This window comes from Rattus norvegicus, chromosome 1 (assembly GCF_036323735.1).
Source record: "Rattus norvegicus strain BN/NHsdMcwi chromosome 1, GRCr8, whole genome shotgun sequence".
In the NCBI taxonomy this organism is placed as follows: Eukaryota; Metazoa; Chordata; class Mammalia; order Rodentia; family Muridae; genus Rattus; species Rattus norvegicus.
Window position 1 is genome coordinate 92043396 of NC_086019.1, and position 27306 is coordinate 92070701.

Consider the following 27306-nt stretch of genomic DNA (forward strand, 5'->3'; position numbering starts at 1 on the left):
GTCCTCACTGATGTGTCTGTGTGGTAGACGGGTCTTCCTAGTGTGGAAAATGTTCTTTCTCCTACTCTGTCCTCTTGGACTTGGCTTTGAGCAACACTCCTCGTGGTTGTCTAGAAGGCAGAAGCTCTGCTGTAGCTATGGGGACCCTGAAGAAGTCTGGCCTAGACCTGCTTAGCATTTCAGATGGAGCAGTGGAGAAATAAGAATGTTTATTTTCTTCACCTGCCCTCACCTTTTTTTAAATGGGAACTTGTGTTGTCCAGATTGGCCTTGAATTAATACGTAGCCAAGGCTGGTCATCAATTTTGATCCTCCTGCCTCTGCCTCCCAGTTGTTTGGGACAGTCCCTCTTGTACAGTGCTGTTTTAGAGCCTGCATAAAACAATGTCACAAGATGCTACCATGATCTACACATAGTTATTGTTGCATATCTCCCCAAGTTAAAAATACATTTATCTCACCACAGGGAACCGAGTTATCATCTCAGGCCAGCTCAGGTGTAACCCAGTTGAAAACTGGGGACCAAATATGGACTGGCAGCAAAAGCAGATCTAGGCTGATAAGTGGTAGTTCATGGGTGTTAGGTGAGGTGGAGGGATGGGCAAGACCTTGGCTCTGGAAATAGGAAAGAGAACAGTCTAGGACATGGACTCAACAGAATATGCAGAGACCTAGAGGTGAAACAACTCCTGTGTCTCGGGGATATCAAGGAGTTCTGTGTTACCAGAGAATCGAGGACTGCGTTTGGAAGAGGGGAAGTAGAGGCGCTCAAAGCTGGAAGCCTAGCCAAAGCTTTGGCCCTCAGTGGAGATCCCTGCAGGGCTTGGCAGGCGCTTAATAAACTGGGGTTTGTCACAGGGTTGTTAGGAGATTCAGAGGATGATAAACAGGAAGCCTGGGGCAGCAGTACCTGGCACTCACTGGGTCAGGCCTGGGAGAGGGCATTAACCACTGCCAGTGAGATCTGATTTCTGCTTTTCACAAGACAACTTGTCCTCAATAGCAGAGAGATTGGGCCATGCTAAGACCAGGATGAAGATTGGGCGGCTTATTCTTTTCTTTCCTTGGTACCCTCTGCTGATGGGGAGAACGGCCCTGCCCTGGAGACCAAGCCCTAGATTCCAAAGGAAGGCAAAGCCAGAGACACAGCAAGGAAGGGGGCAGCTGAGCCTCCGCTCTGTTCACACAGCCCAGGTGTGAGTGTAGGGACTGCAGGGTGGGGAGACAGGAAGCACTGCTGATGCCATGACTCACACGCGCTGGGCTTCAGGCTCTCTTTTTGCCTTTCCCAGGAGCTGGGACCTAGCAGCCATTCAGCCAGCACACCCTCCCCCCGACCCCCATAGGGTCTCACCATGTAGACCAGGGTAACTCAGGGATGCCTTGAGTGTTGGGATTAAAGGTGTGTACCACCTGTAAAAGGGGAGGGTTTTTATTGTAGGTAAGAGGGGGAACAGCCAGGCATCTGGAAGAGTAGTAGACTGGTCATGGCCAGGAGAGAAACCAGGAACAGAAGGAGGTGGTACATGGGGGTTAGGGGGAGAAGGGGAAGAGGTCTATTGCAAAAGAGCACAAGAGGAGGAGGGGAAAACATAGGAGCAGCAAGGTGGAGAGGAGAGACAGACCGCAGCTGAAGTAGCAGGGTTTAGGAGAATGGGTAGGGGAGCCTGTGAGCTGGGGGAGCCTAGGGTAGAGAGGAGGCGAGAGGAGCTAGGATGGGCTCTGAAATGTGTAACAGGTTCTTGTGATGCCGAGGGAGCCTGGAGGTCAGCATGCCATTTGGAATGCTACTCGGCAGCAGAGACAGCCATGTCTCTTCTGTCTTTCGGAATGTGGAGGATTGGAGTTCCCTTTGGACCTGACACCTGCCCTGCTCAGCACACGTGTGTTCTGATGCAGGGAAGTTTAGAGAACACTCAGGAACCACCCAGCCTCTGCAGCTCAGCTCTCAGCACCCACATCTAGTGTGCGCATGCGTGTATGCTCATGCATGCACTGGGGCACGGTACATATGTCCACGCTGTGATGTGGAAGTCGGGATTAAACTGGAAGGCGAGCCGGTTCTTCCCTTGTACCATGCAGGCTCCCCGGGTTGAATCGAGTCATCACATCTAAAGGGGAGTACCCTCACTGCTGAGCTGCCTTCCTGCCTTTCTTTTATATTATTTAAAGGTAGATTTTGAGTTTCTGCTCATACTCATTAGTGGTTTCCTCTTCACTCAGCCATCTGCTGTGTACCTTCCCTAAAACCTCGGAATGCCACTGTCATGCTGGAGGTGATCGTACAGGATGAAGTTCAGAGTTCTCCACAGCTGAGGACATTGTGTCCTCATGGTGCTCAAAGTGTTTCAGATCTTGGAACAGCCTCCTTGTTCCTCACTCTCCCCACGTCTAGAATAAGATTAAGGCACCCAGGCTAACAGGCTGCTCTACCATGCAGTGTGACAGTAGCTGTCTCTGTAGCTGACCAGACAATAAAATCTATGAGTATTCTAGATCCAAAGAACTCCAAGCTAGAAGCACTTCTGGTCCCAAGCCAGTAAGTAATATATATGAACTAACCTCTGTATATCCATGCATACTTGAGTTTTCCTAGTTAGTTCGGTGTGTGTGTGTACGTGTGTGTGTGTGTGTACGTGTGTGTGTGTGTGTGTGTGTGTGTGTGTGTGTGTGTGCACATGGGTACACTCTGTAGAGTGCCTGCTTGTATCTCTGTCTAAGACAGTAACTATTACCGAACCTGCCTGCAGGTTGCTGTTTCTGCTAGCCTGGCTAACCCAGTGAGCCCCAGGATCCTCCTGTCTCTGTCCCTTGGTTCTATAACCCTCTGTCCCTGGGTATAGATGCCTGACCTTTTATGACAGTGCTGTGGGTCTGCACTCAGGTTCTTGTGCTTACACAGCAAATATGTCACCTCCCAGGCCGTCCCTCACCCCTGACAGTGTTGTTTTTAAACATGGATTCACTCTAGGCAGTACTGATCTTTGCTTTACTCCAACCTAGTTCTCCTTTTTCTCTGTTTTTTTTTTCTCCTCTTGACAAAAAAGCTAGATGCTTTGTTTACTAACTGGTTCTACTTAGTTCCTTTGTTTCCCTGTGCCTCTGTCTGTCCTGTGAACCAGAAGTCAGGGATTCAGTATGGTTGGCAGGTCCAGCTCTGCTGGCTGACAGGGCAAATCAGGTTATATTGGAGTGCGGCCAGTCACTGCATGGAGCGTCTGTAGTGCTTTTGCTCCACCACAGCAGAGTTTAATAGGTGGATGAAGCACATGACTAGAAAAGTATGAAGTCAAACTTCCCACCCCTTCACAGAGTTTGCAGCCCGCTGGTCTTAGGAAGATGGTCAGCAGTGTACCAGGCTAGTGTGATCTTCATTACCGACTCCAGTGTCAGTCATAGTGGGACCAGCAGGAGAAGGTGCACTGTTGAGAGCCACAGGGCCGGGTCCTGCCTTCCAGCTCCCAGCTGGTGCAGTGTGCGAGCCTGAGGAAGCATAGCCTCTCAGGTGTCTCTCCCCAGGCTCTAGAAGCCAGGTGAAGGTTGAAGAGGTTCAGGAAAATACCATAGATGGGGGAGCTGCTCCTGGCTGGGCAAGGCAGGAATGCTTGGTTTGTCAGTGTTGCCCCCTCTGCTTCCCCAGTGGGCATTCATCAGCCTCTGTGTTCCTCATTCTTTCCACATATAAAACAAGATGCCCAGGCTGATGGGAGCCAAGGGCTCCTTTACATGGGATGTAACAGTAGCTGTCTCTGCAATGGGAGGGGGCAGTGGTGGTGTTTAGTGAGCAGGTCTTCTTTAGAAAGTGGCCTCAATCACAGCTTCCCAGGGGAGCTGTCCTTTGCTTTACTCCAGGGCTCTGTGAGTGGTGTCCTTTGGTCTGTGAACATTCCCAAGTTAGCATTATCCTTTAATCTTCCTGAGCCTCAGCAAGGAATTGAGGCCTGGGCTGTCATCAGCTTCCTTCACATAGACACTTGGATCCCTGACTCGGGGAGGAATGGCTGTGTGACATCCACCAGCCAGGTGTGGTTCTGTGGCTATGGGACTGCTGTTGACGGCTGCTACTTTTCTTATAGTGTCTATTGGCTGGGAAGGGCTTGCTGTCCCTGGGACTTGTTTGGGAAAGGGAGCACGGAAGTGCCAGCTCTGGGTGGGAGCACCCTCTGCCCCAGACACCATGTTGCAAACCCTTGAGGAGGGTTCTGGACCAAGGCCCTCACTTTTTCTCTAGAATTCTGAGTGCTGCAACCTTGCAACTTTGGTCCAGTTGGAACCAGATTGGTGCCTGGTCAGGAGGTGGGAGAGCCTATTACCATAGCCTGCCACCTGGTGCAGGCTCCTGTGCTCTAACCTGGTGTGTGCTCTAGATCAGGTCCTGCCCATGTCGTCACACCTTCCAGAGCCAGTATCTCTGCTGGAGCTATGAGGTCCGGAGAGGGTGCTGTAAGGGGTGAGCATGTAGAGTGGAGGCACTGTCCCTGCTGGTGTCAAAGTCTCACCAGAAACAACCGTTTGAGTCATATTCTATCTTCCTGTCAGCAAAGGCAGTAGTCACACGTGCGTCTTGGTCTGCAGTCTGTTTTGCCATGTGACAGTCTCAAATCTCTGTGTATGAAAGTCTTTTTATATATTCATACCACTTAGATCTGTGATATTTAGTCTACCATCATAATACTAAATCATGCTTAAAAGCATTTTTTAGCCCGGTGTAGGAGTACATATCTTTCACCCAGCACCTGTAGGCAGAGGTAGGCAAATCTCTGTGAGTTTGAGGCCTGTTAGAAAGTTCCAGAGTGAAACCTGTCTCAAAAAACAAAACAAACCCATTTTTAAAGATTGCGTAGCTCATAGCACATGTGTGTATCAGAGGACAGCTTATGGGAGGGAGTCTGCTCTCTCCTCTCCTATGTGAGTCCTAGTTGAAGTCAAGTAGTCAGGTTTGATGGCTGGAGCCTTTATCCCCTGAGCCTTCTTGCTGGTTTCAAAGTCAGCATTTTAAATCATGTAAGTATACAACTATGGTCATATAAAGCAGACCACAGTATGTGTTGTCATTGCTGTCCCCGTCCTGCATGCCCCAACCCCACCCCCACTCCCCCACTCCCTGTACTACAGGGATTGTGCTTTAGGCTATGATTTATCCAAGAAGGGCACAGGTTAAAGCCAAGTAAGAAATGCTAACTGGAGGCGTCAGCTTAGGAGGGGAAAAGACTAGTTGGCGCTGCCACGCCACCTTTTATATCTAGTAAGCAAGTACCCAAACAGGTGCTGTCCCATGCCACATTGAGAGCAGGAAGAAGCAGGAGCAGGCATGCTCCTTTAATCCCAGCACTTGGGAGGCAGAGGCAGGGGGATCTCTGTGAGTTTGAGGCCAGCCTGGTCTACAGAGTGAGTTCCAGGACAGCCAAGACTACACAGAGAACCTTCCTCAAAAAATAAAAAAAGAGTTCTAAGCTCCATAGCAAGACTCCATCTCAAAGAGCAGATGGGAGTCCCTGTCCTTGAAGGGTTTGGGGGCCTCCGGTTTCTTGAGTGAGGAGGAGCAGTGTGCCAGCACTTGTCTGTGCCCTTTGTCTCAGAGAGCATGGTGTGGAAGTCACACATCTCTCTTACAAAGTGAGATTTCACAGGTAAAAGGCAGATCCCTCCTAACAGTAATAGGAACCCCAAAGCTTGGTTTCTGCTTGCTTCAGCAAGCCTGGAGCTGAGCAGGAACTTTCTTGCCCAGTGGCCCTGGGGAAGGAAGGCCACAGATCATTTGAGAGTCCAGTGACCAGGCTTGGAGCAAACTCGATGAGTGTTTCTTGCCTCTGGGCCTGTTGTTTGTGCTGTTAGCATGCCAGCCAAGTACTCTGCCACCGAACTGCAGCCCATCCTGTCCCGTGATTGTTTTTGTAAACTGAATCTGTTTGCTCTTTCGTGATATGGGGAGGGGAGTGGGTCTTCTGCATTTATTAGAGTCTGTCTCCTGGTCCTCTGCTCCCCAGTTCCTCATCCAGGGACAGCCAGGGTCCCAGAGTCGTTTCCCCCACCACCTGCTGCAGGAAGGTTTGTGCCTTCTGAGCCCTGTGTGAGGAGACCATTGTATAACTCTGAGCCTGATCCCTACACTGCTGGGCACCGTTCTCTCTTCCTGTAGGGTATTTTAGGTCGTCCCAAATCTGTGTAGACCCATCTCAGTCTTTGAGCATATGAGCATCTCACCATATGTGCTCTTATGCCTGTCCTGCCCTAGAATCCCTGTGTGAAATGCTGCTGCTTTACTCCATTGTTGCTAAGATACCACTGAACCCGGTCAACCTTTCTGTGCCCACCCCAGCTCTGACTACAGATACAGAGACTTACCATGTTTATCATGAGCTTTGGGCACTGTAGCTGGGCAGATCTCGGCTAGTCTAACCTAAGAACACTGACTTAGCCTACTCCCACCACATGGCTGGAGCATTACCTGTCCATCTTAGTCTGGTCCTGGCACCCGCTTCTTCATCCATGTCTGCTTCCGCTAGCCACCCTCACATCTGTGTCCCACCCGAAATCCTCTCTTTCAGCCCAGAAGCACTGCTTTAGGTCTGCAGACCAGCTATTAGCCATGCAGCTGTTTGTTTGACCAATCAGAAGGTGACAGGGACAATGTTTATAAAATCCCAAGGCAGGGTGTGCTTCCCAGTAATGGCCATACCAAAGTTGGCCCTATAGTCACATCTCTGCTGGCACAGAAATCAGCATTGAATAATATAAGGGTAATTTATATGCAATGTACAAAAACATTACTCCAACCTTATGGAATACATGCCATTGTAGATAATACCAGGAAATGACAGAATCCAGTTGGATCAAGATCAGTTGCTCACTGTAAGACCCGTGTCCTAGCAGTGTCCCAGCATGGATCCGTTTGCACTCCAGGACTCATTGTGGCTCTCCCTGGTACCCACGGAAACAGCAGAGTAGCCCAGCAGGGTGGGATTTGTTCCTCTTTGTGTGACCTTGCTCCAGTCTTCCTGCCAGCAGAGTGGCAAGACTTCCGCAGGCTGGGGCTGGAGGGTGTCATGAAGCTCTCAGCATCTTCTTGGTTCTCGGCTGTAGCAGAGTTTCCTGCCCTTGGTGAACACTCTTGGTTTAGTGAGCATTGTTCATAGGCCCTTTTCTAGACATACACATGCAGAATACAGAGGTTAAAATTGCTGTGTTGCTAGGCCAGAAATGGAGGATGTGGCAACTGCGTGTTAAGCAGCCTCATGTCTACATGTGATCTCTGGTGATTTGTACTACCTCACAAAAAGATCAAGACAGCCACTTTAACCCCGGAGTGCCAGACCTAGCTACTGTCCTCCAGCCAGCCCATCTGCTGGGACTGACTTCCTCTCCAGCAGCTCCTCTTCTGCGTGCCTGGCTGGCTGGGTGCTGGGGGAGTCCTGCTGGCCAGCTCTTGCCTCATGTGATCTTTGGCTGCTTTGGCTCTCTTCACAGAGCAGCAGCAGCAGCCTATAAGCCTGAGATTCCCACTTGCTCTGAAGCACTCAAGGTAGCTCCTGTTGTCCCTACCTCCCCAAAGCCATGTGCCTTGTGTACTCTCAAGGGCCTCAAAGAAATGTTCTCCCTCCTTTGATCATCGCAGTGTCCTGACTTCAAAGCCCCACCCCCCACCCCTTCCCTGGCCAGCCAGAGTACCCTAGAACGTGGATAGTCTGTCTTTATGCCACTGCCTTCTCCTCAGACAAAGCCTGAGCAGTGTCAGTTAGGACCTTGGGTCTCATCAGTGCTGGAAGGGGGTTGGCCATCTGCTTGCCTTTTGTGGGCAGTGGGGCTGAGGTTGCCAGGGAGGGATTCTCAGGACCTGTGTGTGTTTCATACAGGGAAGAGTGGATACGGGCTATCCAGATGGTAGCCAACAGTCTGAAGCAGCGGGGCCCCGGGGAGGATGCCATGGATTACAAGTGTGGCTCCCCCAGTGACTCTTCCACATCTGAGATGATGGAGGTAGCGGTCAGCAAGGCACGGGCCAAAGTGGTAAGTGCTAGGGGCCAGGGGCTGGGGCTTCCCACAAAGTATGCCGGGCTTCAGCAGGGGCTCTTCATGGCTTCCCGATGTAGGATGACCTCTAGTTATGGATGCTGTCGGGGGCTACCCTGTGCCCTTGAGGTGAGGAACTGTGCCAGGGCAAACTGCTCTGGGTCTGTTGAAGTTGGAAGGCCCGTGCTGGGAGCCCCTGGGCCTACCTGCAGCTTCAGCACACAGAGTAGCTGTGTGTCCCCCACCACCTAGAAGCCCTTGAGCCATGGCATCTTTTGTTTTCCTCTTCCTTGTTAGAGTTTGGCTCTATGAGTCAAGTGCTAAATACCAAGGGCTCTCCACTCTCCCTACCCACAGACCATGAACGACTTCGATTATCTCAAACTCCTCGGCAAGGGCACCTTCGGCAAAGTCATTCTAGTTCGAGAGAAGGCCACTGGCCGCTATTATGCCATGAAGATCCTGCGGAAGGAGGTCATCATTGCAAAGGTGGGCCGCTGGAGGCTGGGGCAGGCCCTGCAGGAGTCCAAAGGTCAAGTGCGGTAGCTTTAGGTTAGGCCTGGTTGTCTTTAGCTGTGGTTTGTGAAGTAGGGCAGGCAGCCTCAGTTCTACAAACAAGCAGGGCTCCCATCAGAGCAGGAGAGTTTGGAAGGCCACAGCAAGAGAACCACACAGGGGAAGCTGATTGGTTAGCAGTAGGCTATCTCAGGCTACCTTTTACTGGACTAAAAGCAGAGGAGACTTTACTATCCTCCTGTTCCAGGAAAAGCTGAAGTGTTTGCCCATCTGTTTCTGCTGAGGCTTTGTGCTCAGTCCGGAACAATGGCCTTCAGTGGATGAGAAAGGCTCAGTGGTGGGTACAGTACCTGATGGCTAGGCAAAAGGCACACGACCCCATTCTAGCACTAGTGCCTCAAGATGACAACAGCCACCGATTACTGGTGGTGCACACTTTTAATCCCAGCACTCAGGAGGCAGAGGCAGACAGATCTCTTGAGTTTGAAGTCAGCCTGATCTATGGAGAGAGTTCTTGGGCAGCCAGGGCTACACAGAAAAACCCTATCTCCAAAAAAAAAAAAAAAAAAAAAAAAAAAAAACAGGAAAAAAAAGGTGACAATAGCCATTTTTTAAGGAGTGAGGAGGAGGTCTGCTGGGGATGGAGCCCAGGGTTTTGTATTTACCCTACAAGCTCTACAAGCTGTGTGCCCCTGAGTTATATTCGAGTGTCCTCAGGTCTGGTGCCACTGTCTGGTGCTAGACCATGCTTGGGAGCTCTTTCAGACCTGGGACGTTTGCCCCTGCCATCTGATGCTCTGTCCTTATTTTTCCCCACACATCCTGTCCCAAGAACCAGTCTCATAGATTCACTGTCTGAGGAGAAAGGCCTGAGCCCCGAGAGCCCTGGACCTCACCCAACAGCTGCTGTTAGGAGATGAGCTGGGAATGTGACAGGGAGGGAAGCTCAGTGGTGGGAGCTTACTGAGCTAGTGGGCCCCTGAATATGATCCCAGCCAAGGTAGTTCTTGTCGTTTTGTTTTGTTTTTGTTTTTTTTTTTAAAGATTTATTTATTTTATGTATGTGAGCTGTCTTCAGACACACCAGAACAGGCCATCGGATCTCATTACAGATGGTTGTGAGCCACCATGTGGTTGCTGGGATTTGAACTCAGAACCTCTGGAAGAGCAGTCAGTGCTCTTAATCATTGAGCCATCTCTCCAGCCCTTGTGGTTGGTTTTTAACACACAACTTTTCTCTTTCCTTTTTTGGTCTTTCAAGACAGGGTTTCTCTGTGTAGCACTGGCTGTCCTGGAACTCACTCTGTAGTTCAGGCTGGCTTCTAACTCAGAGATCAGAGATCTACTTGCCTCTTCCTCTTGAGGGCTGGGATTAAAGGTGTGCCCAGCAGAAGGAAAGGTTTGTAATAAGCTTAATAGTAAAATTCTTACACAAAGTAAGTGGGACCTTTTCATAAGAATGGGTTGTAGTGACTGAAACATGCTCAGGATAAAGGAGATTCAGGGGTGGCTCGTGAAGGGCAGAGTGTCAGATACCCTGGAGTCGAAGTGGCAGGCGGTAATGAGTGGCCTGTCGTGGGTGCTTGGGAATTGAACTTGGTTCCTCTGCAAGAGGAAGCAAAGCTACGTAGGGATAGGGCTTGTCAGCTTCAGCACTGTACTGTGAGCCCCGGGGTCCCTTAGCATGGGGCCAGCTGTGCGTTCTGGGAGGTTTAGCAACACCCCAGCTGCACAGGCAGAGGGCACTTACAGCCTCCCCGTTTGTGAGAGTCAGAAATGAGTGATAGTCCTAGTGTCTCCTGAGTTTAAGCCCTTGCCTAGGTTGAGGTAACAAACAGCGTCTGGAAGCTCTCCTGTGGTCCTGCCCTAGAGCATACACTAAACTTCAACTTTTGAGACAGTGCCCTACCCCCACCCTCACGACCTCCATGTGCTCACCCTGAGTTTCAGACAGAATGGGCCCAGAGAATTTGTATTTCTACAAGTTACCTTTGATGCTGATGCCAGGGCGAGCCCTGAGAAGCACTGCTGAGATATACAGCCTTCACCAGCCCTCTCTAGAGTTGGGGTTGCTATGTTGGTGTGGTCCCCGGGGGTGAGGGGTCACAGACTGCCTGCTTCTTCCCCCTCTGGGGGGCAGCTAGAGCTGCTTTAGGCGAGATTGCAGAGTTAGCAGTGAGGACAGGTTGTGCTTGTTTTATGTGTGAGTTCATAGATGCAGTCTTCTGTGGTTAGGCCGGTGAGGACGTTATACATCTTCAGGGGGAGCACATGGCAAGGAGGGCTGGAAAGGAGAGAAGAGAGGGCCTCGGTTCCCAGTGTCTCCCTTAAGGGCTTAAGCACAGCGACCTAGTTTCCTCCCATTAGACTCTGTCCCCAAAGTCTCCCTCTTTCCGAGCATGCTGTAGGTGGGGACCGCTATCCTATCATCAGCACATAGGCCTTTGGGTCATTGAGGAATCCAGCTGTAGTGGAATGTTAGTGGTTGACCTGGGTTTAGGTGCTGCTAGCCTAGGCTTTCTGTTGTGAAGTCATACCAGCTGTTCACCTTATGGTTTTGAAATCCCCCTTGTCTGGGCTGCCATTTGGGCCTAAAAAGGGCCTGTTCTGACCCTGTCATTCTAGTTTCCCAGTTTGAGGAGGATTCATCTGGATTTTGTTCCTTGGTGACCGCAGATTATCATGTGTCCCTGTCACTTATCTGCACTCTCTGTCCACAGGATGAAGTCGCCCACACAGTCACAGAGAGCCGAGTCCTACAGAATACCAGGCACCCCTTCCTTACAGTGAGCTTCCTCTCCTTGCCAACCCTTGGGCAGAGTTCTGGGAAAGAGCAGTTACAGGCATGGCTTTGTTGTAAGCCAGGCAGGCTAGGCGGGGCAGCACTGGGCTCCCAGACTGCTTGAACATCAGGATGCTGGGTGGTGGTTGCTTGGTGGCCATCTCTGGGAGTAAGAGGTGCTTAGCCCAGCTAGCCAAAGTGAGAAGACTGCATTGGTTTTGGTTTTAAGAAACCTCAGTCACAAACATGCTGTCACAGGCTCACCTTTGACTCCCGCTGAGTAGATTTGAGTGGTAGCTTTGAGGCTGTGTGTGTCTCTATGAAGTCCTGGGTTCGGTGCTGTGTTGTGTGATCCCTCAGTGTGGAAGACGGAATCACAGAGCTGTGCTTTTGTGAGCAGAGGAGTTGTTAGGGCTCGGGAGGAACACTGTAGGGCTCCGTAGAACACATTCGAGAGCTGCTGTGGGCTGACGACTTGTCCATCTTCCTTGGGAGTTGGCACCCAACCCATTGTCACTCTGAGCCATAGCAGACAAGAGGTTTGTGTGACACAGAGCACAGCTCTGGGTGTGACGTCTCTTTCAGAGGAGAGTTGGTGGGACAGCTCTAGGTGGTCAGAATATGTTTCCTCCCCTGGACATGCCTAGGACTTGAACCCAAGTAGGGCAGGGTTTGCCAGTTCAGGTCTCTACCTTTCAGCTGGCATAGCTTTCGTTCTGCCCCAGTATTCTGGTTTCCTTCACAGGCCCTGAAGTATGCCTTCCAGACCCATGACCGCCTGTGCTTTGTGATGGAGTATGCCAACGGGGGCGAGGTGAGCTGTGCCACCTGGCCAACTTCTGGTAGTGGTGAGGGAGGCAGAGAAGACCTAAGTGAGGTGGGGATGTGCGTGACGAGAGGTGGGGGTAGTATTGAGTGTCATCAAGTGCTCCCCTCCTCCCCCAAAGCAGGTAGTACAAGATCACTTTGAAGGTGGAGGGCAGACTGGGGGAGGTTAAGTGAATGACTCACCCAAGTTCACACTGCTGCTATGTTGCTGGTCAGTATTCAAAGCCAGCTGCAAAGGCTGCTGGGTAGTAGTAGACAGACAGTGCCAGGAATGTGTTCTTAGGGGATCCCTGAGAAAGCACATGGGTCTAGGCTCCTGTGGCTCTGGAGTCTGTCCTGTGCCTCTGTCAGTAGCACTGACTGCTTCACTTCTCTCTCTCTTTCTCTCTCTCTCTCTCTCTCTCTCTCTCTCTCTCTCTCTCTCTCTCACACACACACACACACACACACACACACACACACACACACACACACACACACACACTGTCCATCTCCTCACACTATCTCCACTGCTCTCTCATGGCATCTACCACTTATTGCTTACTCTCCAGCCCTTGCTTACTTGCTTATTAATAGCTAATTAATTAATGTGTTTGTTTAATTTTAGGCAAAATCTCATTCAGATAGCCCAGGCTGGTCTCAAACTCATTTTCATTCTGTAGCTAAGGTTGGCCTTGAATTCCTGAGTCTCTTGTTTCTACCTCCCATGTACTAGGATTACATACCAGCCTCATCCTTAGCTCTTTTTTGTAGTAGTCTGTGTACCCAAGGCTGGCCTTGAACTCCCGCTCTGCTGCTCCAGCCTCAGTGCTGAGGCTTTGAGTCCCATCAGACTGGGTTACATCTTTTCTCCCGTGTTTTTTTCTTGTGTTGTTCTTTTCGCGATTCTCCTTGCTGGGGCCTGTCTGCTCTGGGGCATAGCACAGAGCTGCAGGGGCCGTCTCTGGTAACCCGTGCTAAGGCCTGGCCTCCTTGCAGCTGTTTTTCCACCTCTCTCGGGAGCGAGTCTTCACGGAGGATCGGGCACGCTTTTATGGAGCAGAGATTGTGTCAGCTCTGGAGTACTTGCACTCGAGGGATGTGGTGTACCGCGACATCAAGGTGAGAGGATGCTCTGGGGTCAAGGGTCGGGGCTAGGGCTGGAGTGCACTGAAGGTCTGGGCTGGCCCATGGCACACACCTTAGACAGTTGTACAGTGAAGCACTGTGAGTACCCTGGCTGCTGATGGGGTGTCAGTTGGCATGGTACCATCCCGAGCATGACTTGGCGGTAATGCCAAGACTATGTGCCAGCCATCTGCCCTTGTGCACAGCGACATGTGTTCACCCAGGAGGGTGTGCACACACTCAGAGCACCACTGTTCATGCTGCCCACAGTACCTGCTGCCAAAGAGTGTGCACCACGTGCTGTGGCATTTTCCAGGGGAACTCTGGGTAGCAGAGAAGCTACCCAGTGGCTGTGGCTGCGTCCCATTGAGGGAAAGGGGCCAGAGCAGATGGTAACCTTCTTAGGTGGGCGTGGGATGAAGCTTGGGGGTGGAGTGCAGAGGCCCTGCTTCTATGCCCAGCACAACACACAGACCTGAGAGAACCAAGTAAAGGAAGGGTTGTTAATAACTGGGCTCCCAGGGTCCCAGGGGGCTGGCCTGGTGGATGCTGAGGCCTCGTTGAGGCCTCATGTGTGTTAGGTGCTCTATACTGTCTCCTAGTATGCATTTGAGAACTACAAAAAACCTGAGCCATTCTTTGGGCTGCACACCTTCAGTCCCAGCACTTAGGAGGCAGGGGCAGGTGAATCTCTTGAGTTTGAGGTCAGCCTGGTCTACATAGTGAGTTCCAGGACAGCCAGGGCAACACAGAAAGACCCTTTCTCGAAAACCGAAGAAACAAAAATTCAGGCTCACGCCTGTAATTCTAAGACTTGAGAGGCTGAGGTAGGAGAACTGCTCTGAGTTTAAAGCTGGCTTTAGCTACAGAGTGACCTTATCTCAAAAAACAAGCCAAATTCTGAGAACATAGTACCACTTATATTGAACCTTATTAAAACTAAAGCCCAGACTAGGCCAGATGGCAATGCCTTTAATCCCAGCAGAGGCAGGCATTCTCTGAGGTCTAGGACGCCAGGGTTACACAATGAGACCTGTGCTGTGGCCCCTGTCCCCCAGCAGTCCCTGCCACCCGAACGGCTGCCTCTACAGCAGCGGCTCTGAGCCTTCCCAGTGCTGTGGCCCTGCCCTTTAGAGTGCAGTGCCTCATGCCGTGCTGAGCCCTAACCACAGAATTGTTGTCGCTGCTACTTTTTTCCCATGCTCTTAGGAGACCCCTATCCAAGAATCATCTGGGTCGAGACCCGCAGGTTGAGAACTGCTGCTTTAGAGGGAAAGAAACTCTGGGAGGATCTGTCCCTCATGTATTGGCTTTTGATTTTTCTTTTTTAAATAGCTGGAAAACCTTATGCTGGACAAAGATGGCCACATCAAGATCACTGACTTTGGCTTGTGCAAAGAGGGCATCAGTGATGGGGCCACCATGAAAACCTTCTGTGGTACCCCGGAGTACTTGGCGCCTGAGGTGCCTTGGGCTGGGGACTGGGAGCATGCAGGCCAGGGTGGCGGGAGCCCAGAGGGTGGGGCCACTCTAGCTTCCCCTGCACGGATACTTAATCATTGCTCCCTCAGGTGCTAGAGGACAATGACTACGGGCGTGCAGTGGACTGGTGGGGACTGGGCGTGGTCATGTACGAGATGATGTGCGGCCGCCTGCCCTTCTACAACCAGGACCACGAGCGCCTCTTCGAGCTCATCCTCATGGAGGAGATCCGGTTCCCACGCACGCTTGGGCCAGAGGCCAAGTCCCTGCTGGCTGGACTGCTCAAGAAGGACCCTAAGCAGAGGTGTGGCCTGGAGCGTGTTGTCCCCTGAGCAGTCCCAATGAGCCCATAGGATGCACTGCCTGTTCTGCAGGGACACAGGAGTACAGCATTCCTTATGGCCAACCTAGGGTCACAGGACTGTATAAGGTTGAGCCAGTGTGTGAGCTTCTGCCTTGTAAGCCTGCCCCACTACCCTGTCACTTCCTCGTGGATAAAGATGAGGCCAGCTGTGAGGCTAACTTGTTCTAGATTGCCTTCTCCCTGCCTCTGACCTAAGCCATGAGCTCCCCAGTCCTAGGTCCCCTCAGAAAGGAGGTTTGTGGCAGGCAGCATTACCAAAAGCTGTGCAGAGGCCTTGGACCCTTAGGCTATGCCTGCCTTTGCTTTGAGCCTGGTTCCTAGGACCTGCAGTTTTGGGTGCTGGCTGGTTGGTGATGCTTGTCTCTCCCAGGCTCGGTGGGGGTCCCAGTGATGCAAAGGAGGTCATGGAGCATCGGTTCTTCCTCAGCATCAACTGGCAGGATGTGGTACAGAAGAAGGTGAGCACCCGCACCTGTGCAGGGGCCTCGCTCGCCTGCCCACAGGTGAGTGACTATCAGTGCTGACGCCAGGTTCCTCCCCACAGCTCCTGCCACCCTTCAAACCTCAGGTCACTTCAGAAGTGGACACAAGGTACTTTGATGATGAATTCACCGCCCAGTCCATCACAATCACACCCCCAGACCGATGTAAGTATCTGGGACCCCACGGGCCCTGGGCCCTGGGCCTGACTAGATGACTGAGAAGTGGGGTCTGCTCTGAGTTCTGCTTGCCAGGAGGACCTTGGTTGGCTGTCTTTATTGTGTCTGCAACTTCCCCTGCTTGCAAGGCCTGCCGCTTCTGTAAGGATGATCAAGGACTATGGCTATAGTGTGTTCTGGGATTTAGGGACAGTCCTTGTCTTTGGTCTAGAGCACTATCTGGACGGACTGTGTTCTTGATCTGAAGCTACCCCAAGGCTGGGCCTCGGGGATCCCACCCTCAGCCCCCGTCCTGGACAGCCCAGAGCCCCCCAGAGCTTTTCTAGGATCCCAGGGCTGGGGAAGCCTGAGGAGCTGCCTGGCCCAGCAGCGTGGCAGCCAAGAGTACGTTCTTGGCAGGAGCAGCCTCTGGGAACCAGCAGTGAGAGAGTCCTGCAGGAAAGGGACAGGCTGTGGGTAGGCAGATGGGGTCTGCAGAGGCAAGAGGGCATGTGGTTAAAGTAGAAAGTTCTGGGGTCACATAGGAAATGGAGGAGACCTCTGCATGGGATCACATGTAAGGGTTCTGTTTATGCCAGGGCTATTGTCAGTCCTCAGCTGCAAGTGAGATGGGAGGGACAGGACAGGCTAGACCTTGTTGGTAGACAGTGCTGGGGAGGGGAAACATGCAGAAGACCCAGCCAGGGGAGGACGCCATAGCTAAGACCTCTCTCCAGATGCTGCTTGCCTTTGGCCCTAGTGCTGTGGGCGTCGCTCCCACCACTCCTGTGCAGGTTCCTGTGCTCCCAGCACTCTCCTCTCGGGGGAACTTTCCCAGTGAGGTGGGGTGGGCAACACTGCTGCTCCTTCATCTCCGTGCATCTCCATCCAATCCTACAGATGACAGCCTGGGCTCGCTGGAACTGGACCAGCGCACACACTTCCCCCAGTTCTCCTACTCAGCCAGCATCCGAGAGTGAGCAGCCCTCTGCCACCACAGGACACAGCATGGCCGCCATCCACTGCCTGGGTGGCTTTTTAAAAAAAACTTTATTTTGCCTTTGGTTTGCGTTCCCTTCCCTGTCCCCTCATCCCATATCCAGTTTCTTCTTCAGTTCTTGCTCAGACTTAGTGGTCCTGGCGGCCCTCTCCTCCGGCCTCCCCTCTGCTCCCAGAGGAGTGCTGGGAACCTGCCCAAGGACAGGCCGTTGGGAGGATGGAGAGTGAGGTTATTAATCACCAGCCTCCAAGAGAGTGAAGTGGGAAGCCATGGAGTCACCTGGATTTGGAGGCAAACCAGCGGAGGACACATCTAGAAGTTGCCCCAACCCCAGCACCCCAGATGCCTTCTATGCTGTCGTCTGGGCAGTCTGTCTGCTGCCACCCGACCCGGGGCAGAAAAGCAATAATGTCCAGGGACAGGCAGAAGCCTTCGGAAGCTAAGGGATCTGGTTTGGTTCCGTGGAAAATGGAGCCAAGTCCTAGGATCCTCATGGGAGATCCAGGAGCAGGACCTGCCTCCTGCACTGTGTCTTCCTCCCAAGCTGCTCTCTTGAGTCTCCATAAAGCAGGAGGAAGGTTCCGGGTGCCCTCCTGCCCACAGCCCAGTGCCTTACCAGGGCTTCCTTCTAGTCAGCCTTGCCTCCCGCTGGGCCCCTTCGGATGGCTCCGTTCTCTGCCTGGGGCAGAGGGAAGCCAACCTTGGCTGTTACACATCTCACACCGAGACAGTATTGGGCCCCTTGGACTTGACTGGGGTCTGAGGGGACAGAGATGGGGACAGGTGTCTCTGATACACAGTGGGGTGGAGGCCGCCTCATCTCCAGAGCCCCTGTTCTGGAGCCTTAAAGTGAACGTTTGAGTTGTGTCAGTGCTGTGGGTGCAGGTGTGCACCCTGACCTAGCAGTGAGCATCTCGGGCTCGGGGATGCTGGTGCCCACAGCTGTCTGCAGCACTTGTGTGAGTGGCTCAGGCCCCACCCCAGCCTGAGCGTCTAATCCCATGGGGTGCAGCGAGTGCAGCCATTTGCCTGCTGCTCGAGCCGTGTCTGTCCCTCCTCAATATCTCTGGGTGTTTGGAAATGAGTTTTCCTGGTTTTGATCTCCCACCACACCCCCAGAATAGGTGGATTTCAGAAAGGCAGTAGGGTGGGGTGGCCGGGGATGGTTATGGGGTCATCTGTTTTTTACTTCTTATGTGTGTCTGTTTATCTGAGAGTTTTCTCCCATCCCTACTGGCCTTTCCTTACTCCTCATATTTGTACGGTACAAGCAATAAAGACACTCATTTCAGACCAGGGCCCAGTCCACACTTCCTTAACCACCCCCTCCTATCCTGGTGCTAGAGTGGCAGAGTACCAGGCACCGTCTATCACCTGCCCTGCCTCATTCTGGGGTCCATGGAACCATGGGGAAGGAACAGATGGCCCTGGGGCGTGGGTGGTGGATCCCGGCTGCAGGGAGAGGGGGTGGCGCTACAGAGAAGGGGGAGGTGATTGGGTGGTTCCTGTTGGGTAGGGATGGGCTCAGGCCTGTAGAAGCTGCCGGATTTGAGGCAGGTGATGTCTGGGCTGCTCTAAACAGGAAGTGTGTGTACTGTGGCAGTATGAAGGGTGGTTCATTCACTTGGCCTCTGAGCCCTAGAACAGTTTCTGTGTGGAACAAGGAAGCCTTAGTGTCCCCAGATGCCATCATAAAATCTGTGACTTAACAGCACGTGTGCTAACTCCCAGCAGGAATATCTGAACTTCGGTTACAGCTGCACAGGTCTAGAACTGAACCCTGTGCTGAACCTCTGAGGGGTTGTGGGGCTCACTGGGTTACTTCCTCCTTTCCCATACCCAGGTAGGTACCAGACAGAGAATACCCATCTGGTGCACAGGGGTTTATTCCAGGTTTTCCTAGAAGTGGGGGCACCGCAGCCATGGAGATGTGAGAGCTGGGAAATGGGCCATGGGAAAGCCAAGGCTGGTTTACACATATGTCCCAGCTGCAGAGAAGACACACAGGCCCAGGCTGGGCAGGGGCCCGTGGCTCTGGGAGAAGGTGAAACTTGGCTGGGTCACAGCTCAGTCTAGTGTCTGGCTCTAGCATTAGAAGGACCCTAGGTTCCCTCTTAAGCCCAGAAAAAGAAGAAATGCTTTGTACTCCCCCGGGTGACGGCCCCTTGCTTACAGCTGGAAGAGTTTCTTATGTCACCTTGTGTGATTCATTTCCCAGTGGGACACATTCCTGCCTACCTCAGGTTTTCAGCAGCTCCACGTGAGGTGCCCATAGCTGTCCGTGTAGTGAGCACACGTCCTTCCATGTGCCTGGGCTGCTTAGTGTGAGGGACAGTTTTCATAAATACGACCCATTTCATTGGAAGTGGTTAGATCTCACTGCAAAGGTTTCACAGGGTTTTGTTTTCTCCCCAGTTTGTGTGTTAATGAAAGCATCAGGAATCAGTGAGCCCCCACAGCCCGGGGTCTGGGGCGGCTTCACTGTGGACTTTGACGTGAACCCTTGGCCTGCCCTCTGTACATTTCTCACTCTTGCCAGCTGAGGCCGAGCCTGGGTATGTCCCTTTGCCGACATACCTTAGGGGGTTTGCAGATGGCCTCAGTCTACTGAGTCCTTGGGGAAATGGAGAACACTAGTGTATTCTCAGGGATCAGGGGACACTGGCCTGTGCTCCCAGTTACTTCACAAGGCTGCATGGGCGTGTTCCTTCCATCACTAAGACCTTACTTAGGTTTCTGGTTCCTTTCCCCCTCTCCTTACTGCTGTCATGAGTGCTGTAAGAAGAAGAAATAAAACAAGGCTCCATCTTGTCATCTTTGTACTTCGGAATGTATGGCCTCCGTCCCATGATCTTGGAATGTGCTGGCTAGTTTTGAGTGTTTTCTGGTCTGAAGGGAAACTGAGAAGCGGTACTGGTCAGGAGTGGTAGTCATGCCTGTAGACCCAATACGGGGCAGGTGGGTGGTGTGGGAGGTAAAGTGAGAGGGACTACAAGGCTAAGCCTAGCCTAGGCTATGTGATGAGACCCCCTCAGACTTCAGCGATGGGGATGGAGTGAAGAAAACGTAACATGATTCCAGAATCTGCTTGGAGTAACCCCCACAGTTCAGGGGCCCGGTTGGCAACGCGTGCAGGCATGAAGGTGAATTTAGTCCCCAAGTGTGGCTTGGTGGCTAAGACTCCACCTCCAAGGGATCCGATGCCCTCTGGCTCTCTGGACATCCCATTGGAACAGACAGAGATAAAAACCTGTTTAATGGAGGTGCACAACTGACCTGTGCTCATCATCCCAACGCTGGAGACATGGGGACCAGAGCATCTTTGGACCTTGCTGGGCAGACATTCCAGCTAAGCAATAGAGTCCCAGGTTCAGCAAGCGACCTGTGTCACAGAGTGAGAGGCTGGAGGGATGGGTCAGCAGGTAGAGCACTCGCTGCTCTTCAGGGACTAGGTCCCGTTTCCATCTCCCACACGGTAGCTCAGAACCATCTGTAATTCCAGTTGCGGAGGATCTGATGCTGTTTTCTGGCCTCCATGCTGCCCAGCATATACATTGCAAAGACAGTACACATGAAATAATTTTAATAAGATGAAAGATGATTGAAGATACCCTTCAGCCTTCATAGATGTGTACACACAAAAAGTAGGACTGAGGTTGAAGATCAGTGACAATGTGTGTTCACGTACAAAGCTGTGGATTTGATGCCCAGCACCAAAAATAGCCCATAGAAATGTATAGATCCCAAGCCAGGCAGCCGTGGAGCAGCACTTTAACCCCAGCACTCAGGAAATAGGCAGGAGATCTGAGTTTGAGACCAGCCTGGTCTACACCATGAGTTCCAGGACAACCGAGGCTACCCAGAGGGACCTTGTCTAAAAGAAAACAGTAAACACATGCCATTCGGTAGTGAAGTGAGCCCAAGACATCAGAGTCAAGAGGAAGACGCCCAGCAGGCAAGGCCAAAGACATCACAGCATTATAACATTGGACGCCCTCTGAGCAGTCATGGCGGGGACTAATGGATGGGTCTCCAAGGACAGTAATGAGCCTTTCCTGGGATGGAGGCTGTGTGTCTCAGAGGACAGTTAATGTGGTTTGGATTTGATGTGTGTCTCAGAATGCTAGCATGTGTGTGTGACTTGGTCCCAGCTGCTGGTGCAGAGGTGACTGGGCCACGGTGTGCCAGCCTCATGGGTTAATCTATGAGCTTACCTGTGAATGGGCTGGTTGGAGGGAGCAGGTCTGTCAGTGGTCATGGCCCCCTTCTGCTGCCTGGCTGTTGGGAAGCAGTCAGCTCTGTTTTTTTTCATGCTCTCCTACTGTGTTCTTTCTGCTGCAGACCCACAGTGATGGGCCATACAACCACAGAGTGAGACCTCTAATGGCATGAACTGAAATAAGTCCTGTTAAGTTGTCTTTGTCAGGTATCTTGTTTTTTGTTTTTTTTGTTTTTGTTTTTGTTTTTTTCTTTTTTTCGGAGCTGGGGACCGAACCCAGGGCCTTGCGCTTCCTAGGCAAGCGCTCTACCACTGAGCTAAATCCCCAACCCCGTCAGGTATCTTGTAATGGGAACTTGAGACTGTTTTGCAATGTAGTTGCAGTGTAGCACAGACTGGCCCGGAACTCAAGGTCCACCCACCTCTGCCTGCAGTGTGCAGGGTCGCAGGTTTGTATCGCTGTGCCTGGTCGACAGCGGTGGGATTTGTTTACTTTTGAGATAGGGTCTCATGCAGACCGGGCTGGCCTTAAAATCACTCTGTAGCCTGAAATGACCTAGAACTCCCGGATCTTCCTGCCTCTGCCTCCCATATCAGAGTGCCCCATTGTGTCTAGCTGCAATAAAAATTTGATGAACATTTCTGACAGTATCCTCGGCTCGGTCATTGGGCGCTTGGGACTCCTCCTGAGGGAAAGGTCCTCTCTGGGGGTCTTTCATTATGGGGGCTCGTCCGGGATTTGGAGACCCTCCGCCCAGAGATCACCGACCATCCACCGGGAGGTAAGCCGGCCGGCGTTTGTCTTGTCTGTTGTGTCTTGTCCTGTGTACGATCGATCAATAGGCTCAGATCTGGGGACTATCTGGGCGGGCCAGAGAAGGAGCTGACGAGCTCGGACTTCTCCCCCGCAGCCCTGGAAGACGTTCCAAGGGTGGTTGGAGGAGAGGGAGATCTGGATCCGTGGCACCTCCGTCCGTTTTCGGAGGGATCCGCACCCTTGATGACTCCGTCTGAATTTTATTGGAGTAGAGGATCCAAGACCCTCGCTGACTCCGTCTGAATTTTTGGTTTCAGTTTGGTACCGAAGCTGCGCGGCGCGTCTGCTTGTTACTTGTTTGACTGTTGGAATTGTTTGTCTTCTTTGTGACCTGACTGTGGTTTTCTGGACATGTTGTGTCTGTTAGTGTCTTTTTGACTTTTGTTTCGTGTTTGAATTTGGACTGACGACTGTGTTTAAAATCTTGGACCGACGACTGTGTTTGAAATCATGAAACTGTTTGCTTTGTTCGTCGAAGAGTTTTACTTGGTCCCCTTAACGCTTAGTGAGTAAGAAACTTAATTTTGTAGACCCCGCTCTAGTGGCAGTGTGTTGGTTGACAGCCAAAGTTAATTTTTAAAACATAGTGTTTTGGGGGTTGGGGATTTAGCTCAGTGGTAGAGCTCTTGCCTAGCAAGCGCAAGGCCCTGGGTTCGGTCCCCAGCTCTGAAAAAAGGAAAGAAAAACAAAACAAAAACATATAGTGTTTTATCTGTGCTTATGCTCGCAGCCAGCTGTGATGAACTGGGAAAGATTTAAATTTTCCTTGGGAGTAAGGAATCTTAAAGGCGGAGTTTCAGCCGGTATGGCACTTAGTGCATAGCTGCCTAAAAGATCAGAAATGCTGTTAACAGGCTATAAAAAAAGGACAGGCTGTGTTAGAAATGCTACAGGAAGAATGATCTAAAAAGGCTGAGAGCTAAGTGGGGCTATAAGGAAAACAAGAACAGGAAAGGAATTTCTGACATTTGCTCACAGTAGGAGAGCGCTCATTTAGAGAAGTTCTTTAAGGAAGCCTGCCTTATCTGCTGTCCTTATTCCAAGGGAGGAGTCAGTCTCCAACATTAAATTACTTTTCTCACTGATCATCATTAACATGGAGAGTGCCTCTGGTCCTATCCCCACAGCAGCCAGTTCCTGCCCCTATGGTTAAAATGCCCCAGGTTGGGGGACAAAAAGAGCCCCTAAAATAGTTTCAAAGAATCTACAACTGTGAAGAACTTTGTTTTGCCAGTCAGGATTAATGTTTTCTTTTCCATGGGCCTATAGCCCACTGAGACAGTTTGGTAAAGGGCTGTTACTAAAGTCCTGAAAGCCCCAGGTGAACTGGTTACAATTCTTTTGTCAGCTGCTTAGTATCTAGCACCCAGGTTCTAACCATCTCTCCATCCTTTTGTTATTAGTTGTTACTAGAAGCCTAGTGTCATTTGGAGGCTGGTTCTCTTGAGAGGCAAAGCCACCAAGCTGACACTGAAGGGAGGTAGGTACTCCTTAAGGGAAAATCTAAGCCCAGAGAGACAGCCGGTAACAGCTAGGCTGCCTCTCTGCTCGCCTTTCTGTTTCATAGACAAAGCTTGTGCTTATATTTACAGTGGCCTTTTTGTCCAAAAAAAGGCCTCCTGGTTTAGCTGTGTGACTAAATGCTATTTGTCCTCTTCAGTGGACCTCTCTCCTCTAGATTCCCTTCTTGTTTTCTCACCATCCCACGTGAGATGCTTGTTAGTAACTGTTACAGATCTTCTTTACCACTGAGGAAAGACAGAATCCTGCTAGAGGCCAGAAAGAATGTTCCAGACATGGATGGAAGGCTCCTGACTGTTGACTTCAATGCCCCTGAAGGTAGGGAGTGCTCCAGGTCTGCCCCCAGGCTCCGAGGGTGGGTCTCCTAGGGGCTGGAAAATGCCCCACCAATCTGGCTAAGATAAGGAAAGGATATGAAGAGAAAGTTACAGAAACTTGAAGGGTAAAGCTAAGTCACTGAGAGAGTTATTGTAAGTTGCAGAGAAAATAAGTTGATGCGTGGTTCAGGGTCTGTGCAGAAAAGTGGACAGCACCTAATAGCTGTAGAAGAAGATGCAGAGAGACTGAAAAAAAAAAAAAAAGAAAGAAAGAAAGAAAGAAAGAAAGAAAGAAAGAAAGAAAGAAAGAAAGACAGGAAGAAAGAGGATAAAAAGAGCAGGAAGCTAGGGAAGAAAAGAGACAAAAAGAAGAGGAAATTAGAGAGCTAAAGAGAGATAAAAGACAAGAGAGGAACATATACTGGCCACAGTAGTTAGGGAACTTAGGAAGATAGTACCTGGCAACAGAAGAGAATTCCTGGCTAAAGATCAGTGTGCCTAATACGAAGAAAAAGGACATTGGGTCAGGGACTGCCCCAGAAAGAACAAGAGGGGACACTGGAGAGCCTCTTGGTGCTGGCTATGCACAGAGATAGAAGGGAAGCCCGCCCAGTTGTTTTGTGGATACAGGGACCCAATGCTCTGTGCTCCTATGCTCCAGTGGGCCAGTATCCAAAGACCTTGGGTACAGGGGCCTGCTGGCAACAAACAATACTTATGGACTGCCCGAAGAACAGTGGACCTTGGCGTGGGCCGGGTAACCCACTAGTTCATAGTCATCCCTGACTGCCCCCATCCCTTGCTCATGAGAAAATTGCTCCCCAAAATGGCTTGCGTGGGCTGAAATGGCTGGGTGAGGCCATGTGTATGCATATCTACAGACTGTGTATGCGGAGCTTAAGACCTGTCTCAGTGCACCAGTACCTGATGCTGGGAGATGAATGGCTTAGCGCTGTTCTACTTGGAACATATCACTCCTGCCAGCCGGGCACTAACAATTATCACCCAATCCAGGACTTAAACTGTGATAGACTGGCTGATGTTTGCCTTTGAATAGAGTGTCCCAAAAGATGGGACCACTGGTCAGCTGCCATGGACTAGATTCTCCACCTGTTGGGGGCAATCTGGTCACCTTGCTGCCCAATCCGACCTGGAGCCACCACAGCACGAGTGTCAAGCACTGGCAGAAGCCCATGGGTGGAGGAAAGACCTCTGCGACTGGCTGATTGACCCCTGCTGAAAGCCGAGGCTACCTTGTCCACAGACGGGAACAGTTCTCTTCATGAAGGTCAGAGATAAGTGGGTGCTGCCATGGTGGACAACACAATGTCATCTAGGATGGCTGAACCTCAACCCCCCAGTACATCAGTGCCGCAGATGCCTTTGCCATCTCTTGGATGCCCTGATGAAGCCAACAACTGTGAGTACTATTCATTGCTCAGGATATCAGGAGGGAAGAGATTCAGTGACATGGGGCAATAACGAAGCAGATCAAGTGGCTCGAAAAATGGTTATGCAGGAGCCCATCCTGGTTGCAGGCCTGCAAGAGACAGCCACTGAGAACTAGGATTGGACTAAGGGATGGCCTCACTTAGAAAAGGCCCAAATTGCTTAAAAGATAAAGGACAATGGCACACTTGAGGGGAAAGCTATACTCCCCAGAGAACAAAGAAAAGACTCACTTTGCCAAATACAGAAATGGACTCATTTAGGAGATAAAAAGTTTGTCCAAGTAGTTAAGTGTATGTAATAGACTTTAAGATTTTAGCCAGAGAGGCAGTAGAAAGTATAAGGTATGTCAATAAGTGAATGCTTAGCAAGCAAACAGGGCAAAGAGACCTAGAGAGTTTGGTGAAAAGTCGAAGTGAACTTCACTGAGATAAAACCAGAAAAATATAATCACAAGTATCTCCTAGTGCTTGTAGATACTTTTTCAGGAATAGATAGAAGCTTTCCTCACCAAACGAGAGACGGCCTCTGCAATCATCAAGAAGATACTGGAAGAAATCTTCCTCTTGGAATGCCCAAGGTAATCTGGTCAGACAACGGCCCTACTTTCGTTGCCAAGGTAAGCCAGGGTGTGGCCAAGTATTTAGAGGTCGATTGGAAATTACATTGTATTTACAGACCTCAAAGTTCAGGACAGGTAGGGTAAATAAATAGAACTCTAAAAGAGACCCTGACCAAATTAACCATGGAGACTGGCGCAGACTGGGTGACACTCCTTCCCTCTTGCTCTCTTCAGAGCAAGAAATACCCCTTCCAGATTCAGCCTTACCCCCTTTGAGATCTTATATGGGGCCTCAGCCCCACTGACTGTATTAGATGATGTTACTGAACCAACATGTCATAGTGCCATAGTAATAATGATTTGTGTGCCAGGCTAAAAGACCTACAGGTGATACAGAAAGAAATCTGCTCAGAGCTGGCAGCAGCCTATGCCCTGGGGACCCCTGAGACATCTCACCAGTTCCAGGTCGGAGACTCGGCTACATACGATGGCACCGAACCCAGATACTCACTGGAAAGGACCGTACCTGGTTCTGCTGACCACCCTGACAGCCATCAACTCTCAACCCTCACCAGCCGTGTACTAGCTGTTGGGGCTGAGAGCTGGGACCTAGAGGGAAACTCAGATCTTCAAAAAGCTCCCTAGACTTAATTTCATGTTTGCCCCGGGTTTTATCAAGATAGGTGTGGGGATAGGCTTGATTTCTATTACAAATGATGTAACATTGCATATGTTAGTACTCCTAACACTTCTTGGGACTGTGCCTCAGGGATCACAATCTGTATAAGTTTAGAAGTTCTAAAAGCTAGTCATGACCTTGGTGTGTAGGTTTAGATAGTGTCCAGATTGGAATCCTGATGCTAAAGACTTAGTAAGAAGAAAAAAAAAGAGTTGAGAATTACTTAAGGCTATCTAGGTGCTGCAAGGGCAGCACAAGGACATCTGCCATTGCCCTGCAATGCAAGGTTTATAGAGAATTCAGAACTGCCATTGACTCAGATATAAAAAGAGTGAAAGACTTTTTAGCTGACCTCCAAGAATACCTAACCTCCCTCTCAGAGGTAGTCCTTCAGAATAGGAGAAGATTAGACCTGATATTCCTTAAAGAAGGAACCTGTGTGCTACACTGAAAGAATGTTGTTTCTATGCAGACCATACAGGATTAGTGAGAGATAACATGGCTAAGCTCCGAGAACGCTTGGCCCAGAGACAGAAGCTGTTTGATTCCCAACAAGGCTGGTTCGAGGGGTGGTTTAACCGATCCCCTTGGTTTGCTACCCTGGTGTCCACCTTGATGGGACCCTTAATCATCCTCCTCCTAATCTTCCTCTTTGGCCCCTGCATTCTAAACAGATTGATGCAGTTCATAAAGAACAGACTCTCAGTCATTCAGACGCTTGTTCTCACCCAACAATACCAGAGGGTAAGACAACAGGAAGAGATTCCTTAGAATTCGATTTGAGTAAAGGATTTTACTCAAGTCTAAAAGAAAATGGGGGAAAATGAAAGACCCACCCCATGAGTCTTAACTCAGAGTTGCAACAGGCTTGAACGAGCCCAGGCACGCCCAGATACCTAGGGCCGAGTCACTGTGAAAACAAACGACCATAAAAGGAAAGGAATGCAGAACAGACCAGGAGTACCACTCACAGGCCACCTGGCAGGAAGAGATAAGCCCCCAGCCCCCCGACATC

General features: G+C 50.9%; 1 protein-coding gene across 11 annotated transcripts in view; it reads left to right on the plus strand.

The window, feature by feature from the left end:
• Akt2 (AKT serine/threonine kinase 2) overlaps window positions 1-18025 on the plus strand; it is a 56716-nt gene extending 38691 nt beyond the window's left edge. For 9 of the 11 annotated variants that reach the window (XM_039101469.2, XM_008759109.4, XM_039101474.2 and 6 more), the window contains 10 exons: window positions 7854-8007; window positions 8368-8499; window positions 11247-11312; window positions 12054-12122; window positions 13115-13237; window positions 14579-14707; window positions 14815-15029; window positions 15460-15547; window positions 15634-15736; window positions 16628-18025. In XM_039101469.2, the coding sequence (XP_038957397.1) occupies window positions 7854-8007; window positions 8368-8499; window positions 11247-11312; window positions 12054-12122; window positions 13115-13237; window positions 14579-14707; window positions 14815-15029; window positions 15460-15547; window positions 15634-15736; window positions 16628-16707 (1159 nt within the window). In that variant the 3' untranslated portion in view covers window positions 16708-18025. 11 annotated transcript variants of the gene reach the window in all.
• The last annotated feature ends 9281 nt before the right edge of the window (window positions 18026-27306 follow it).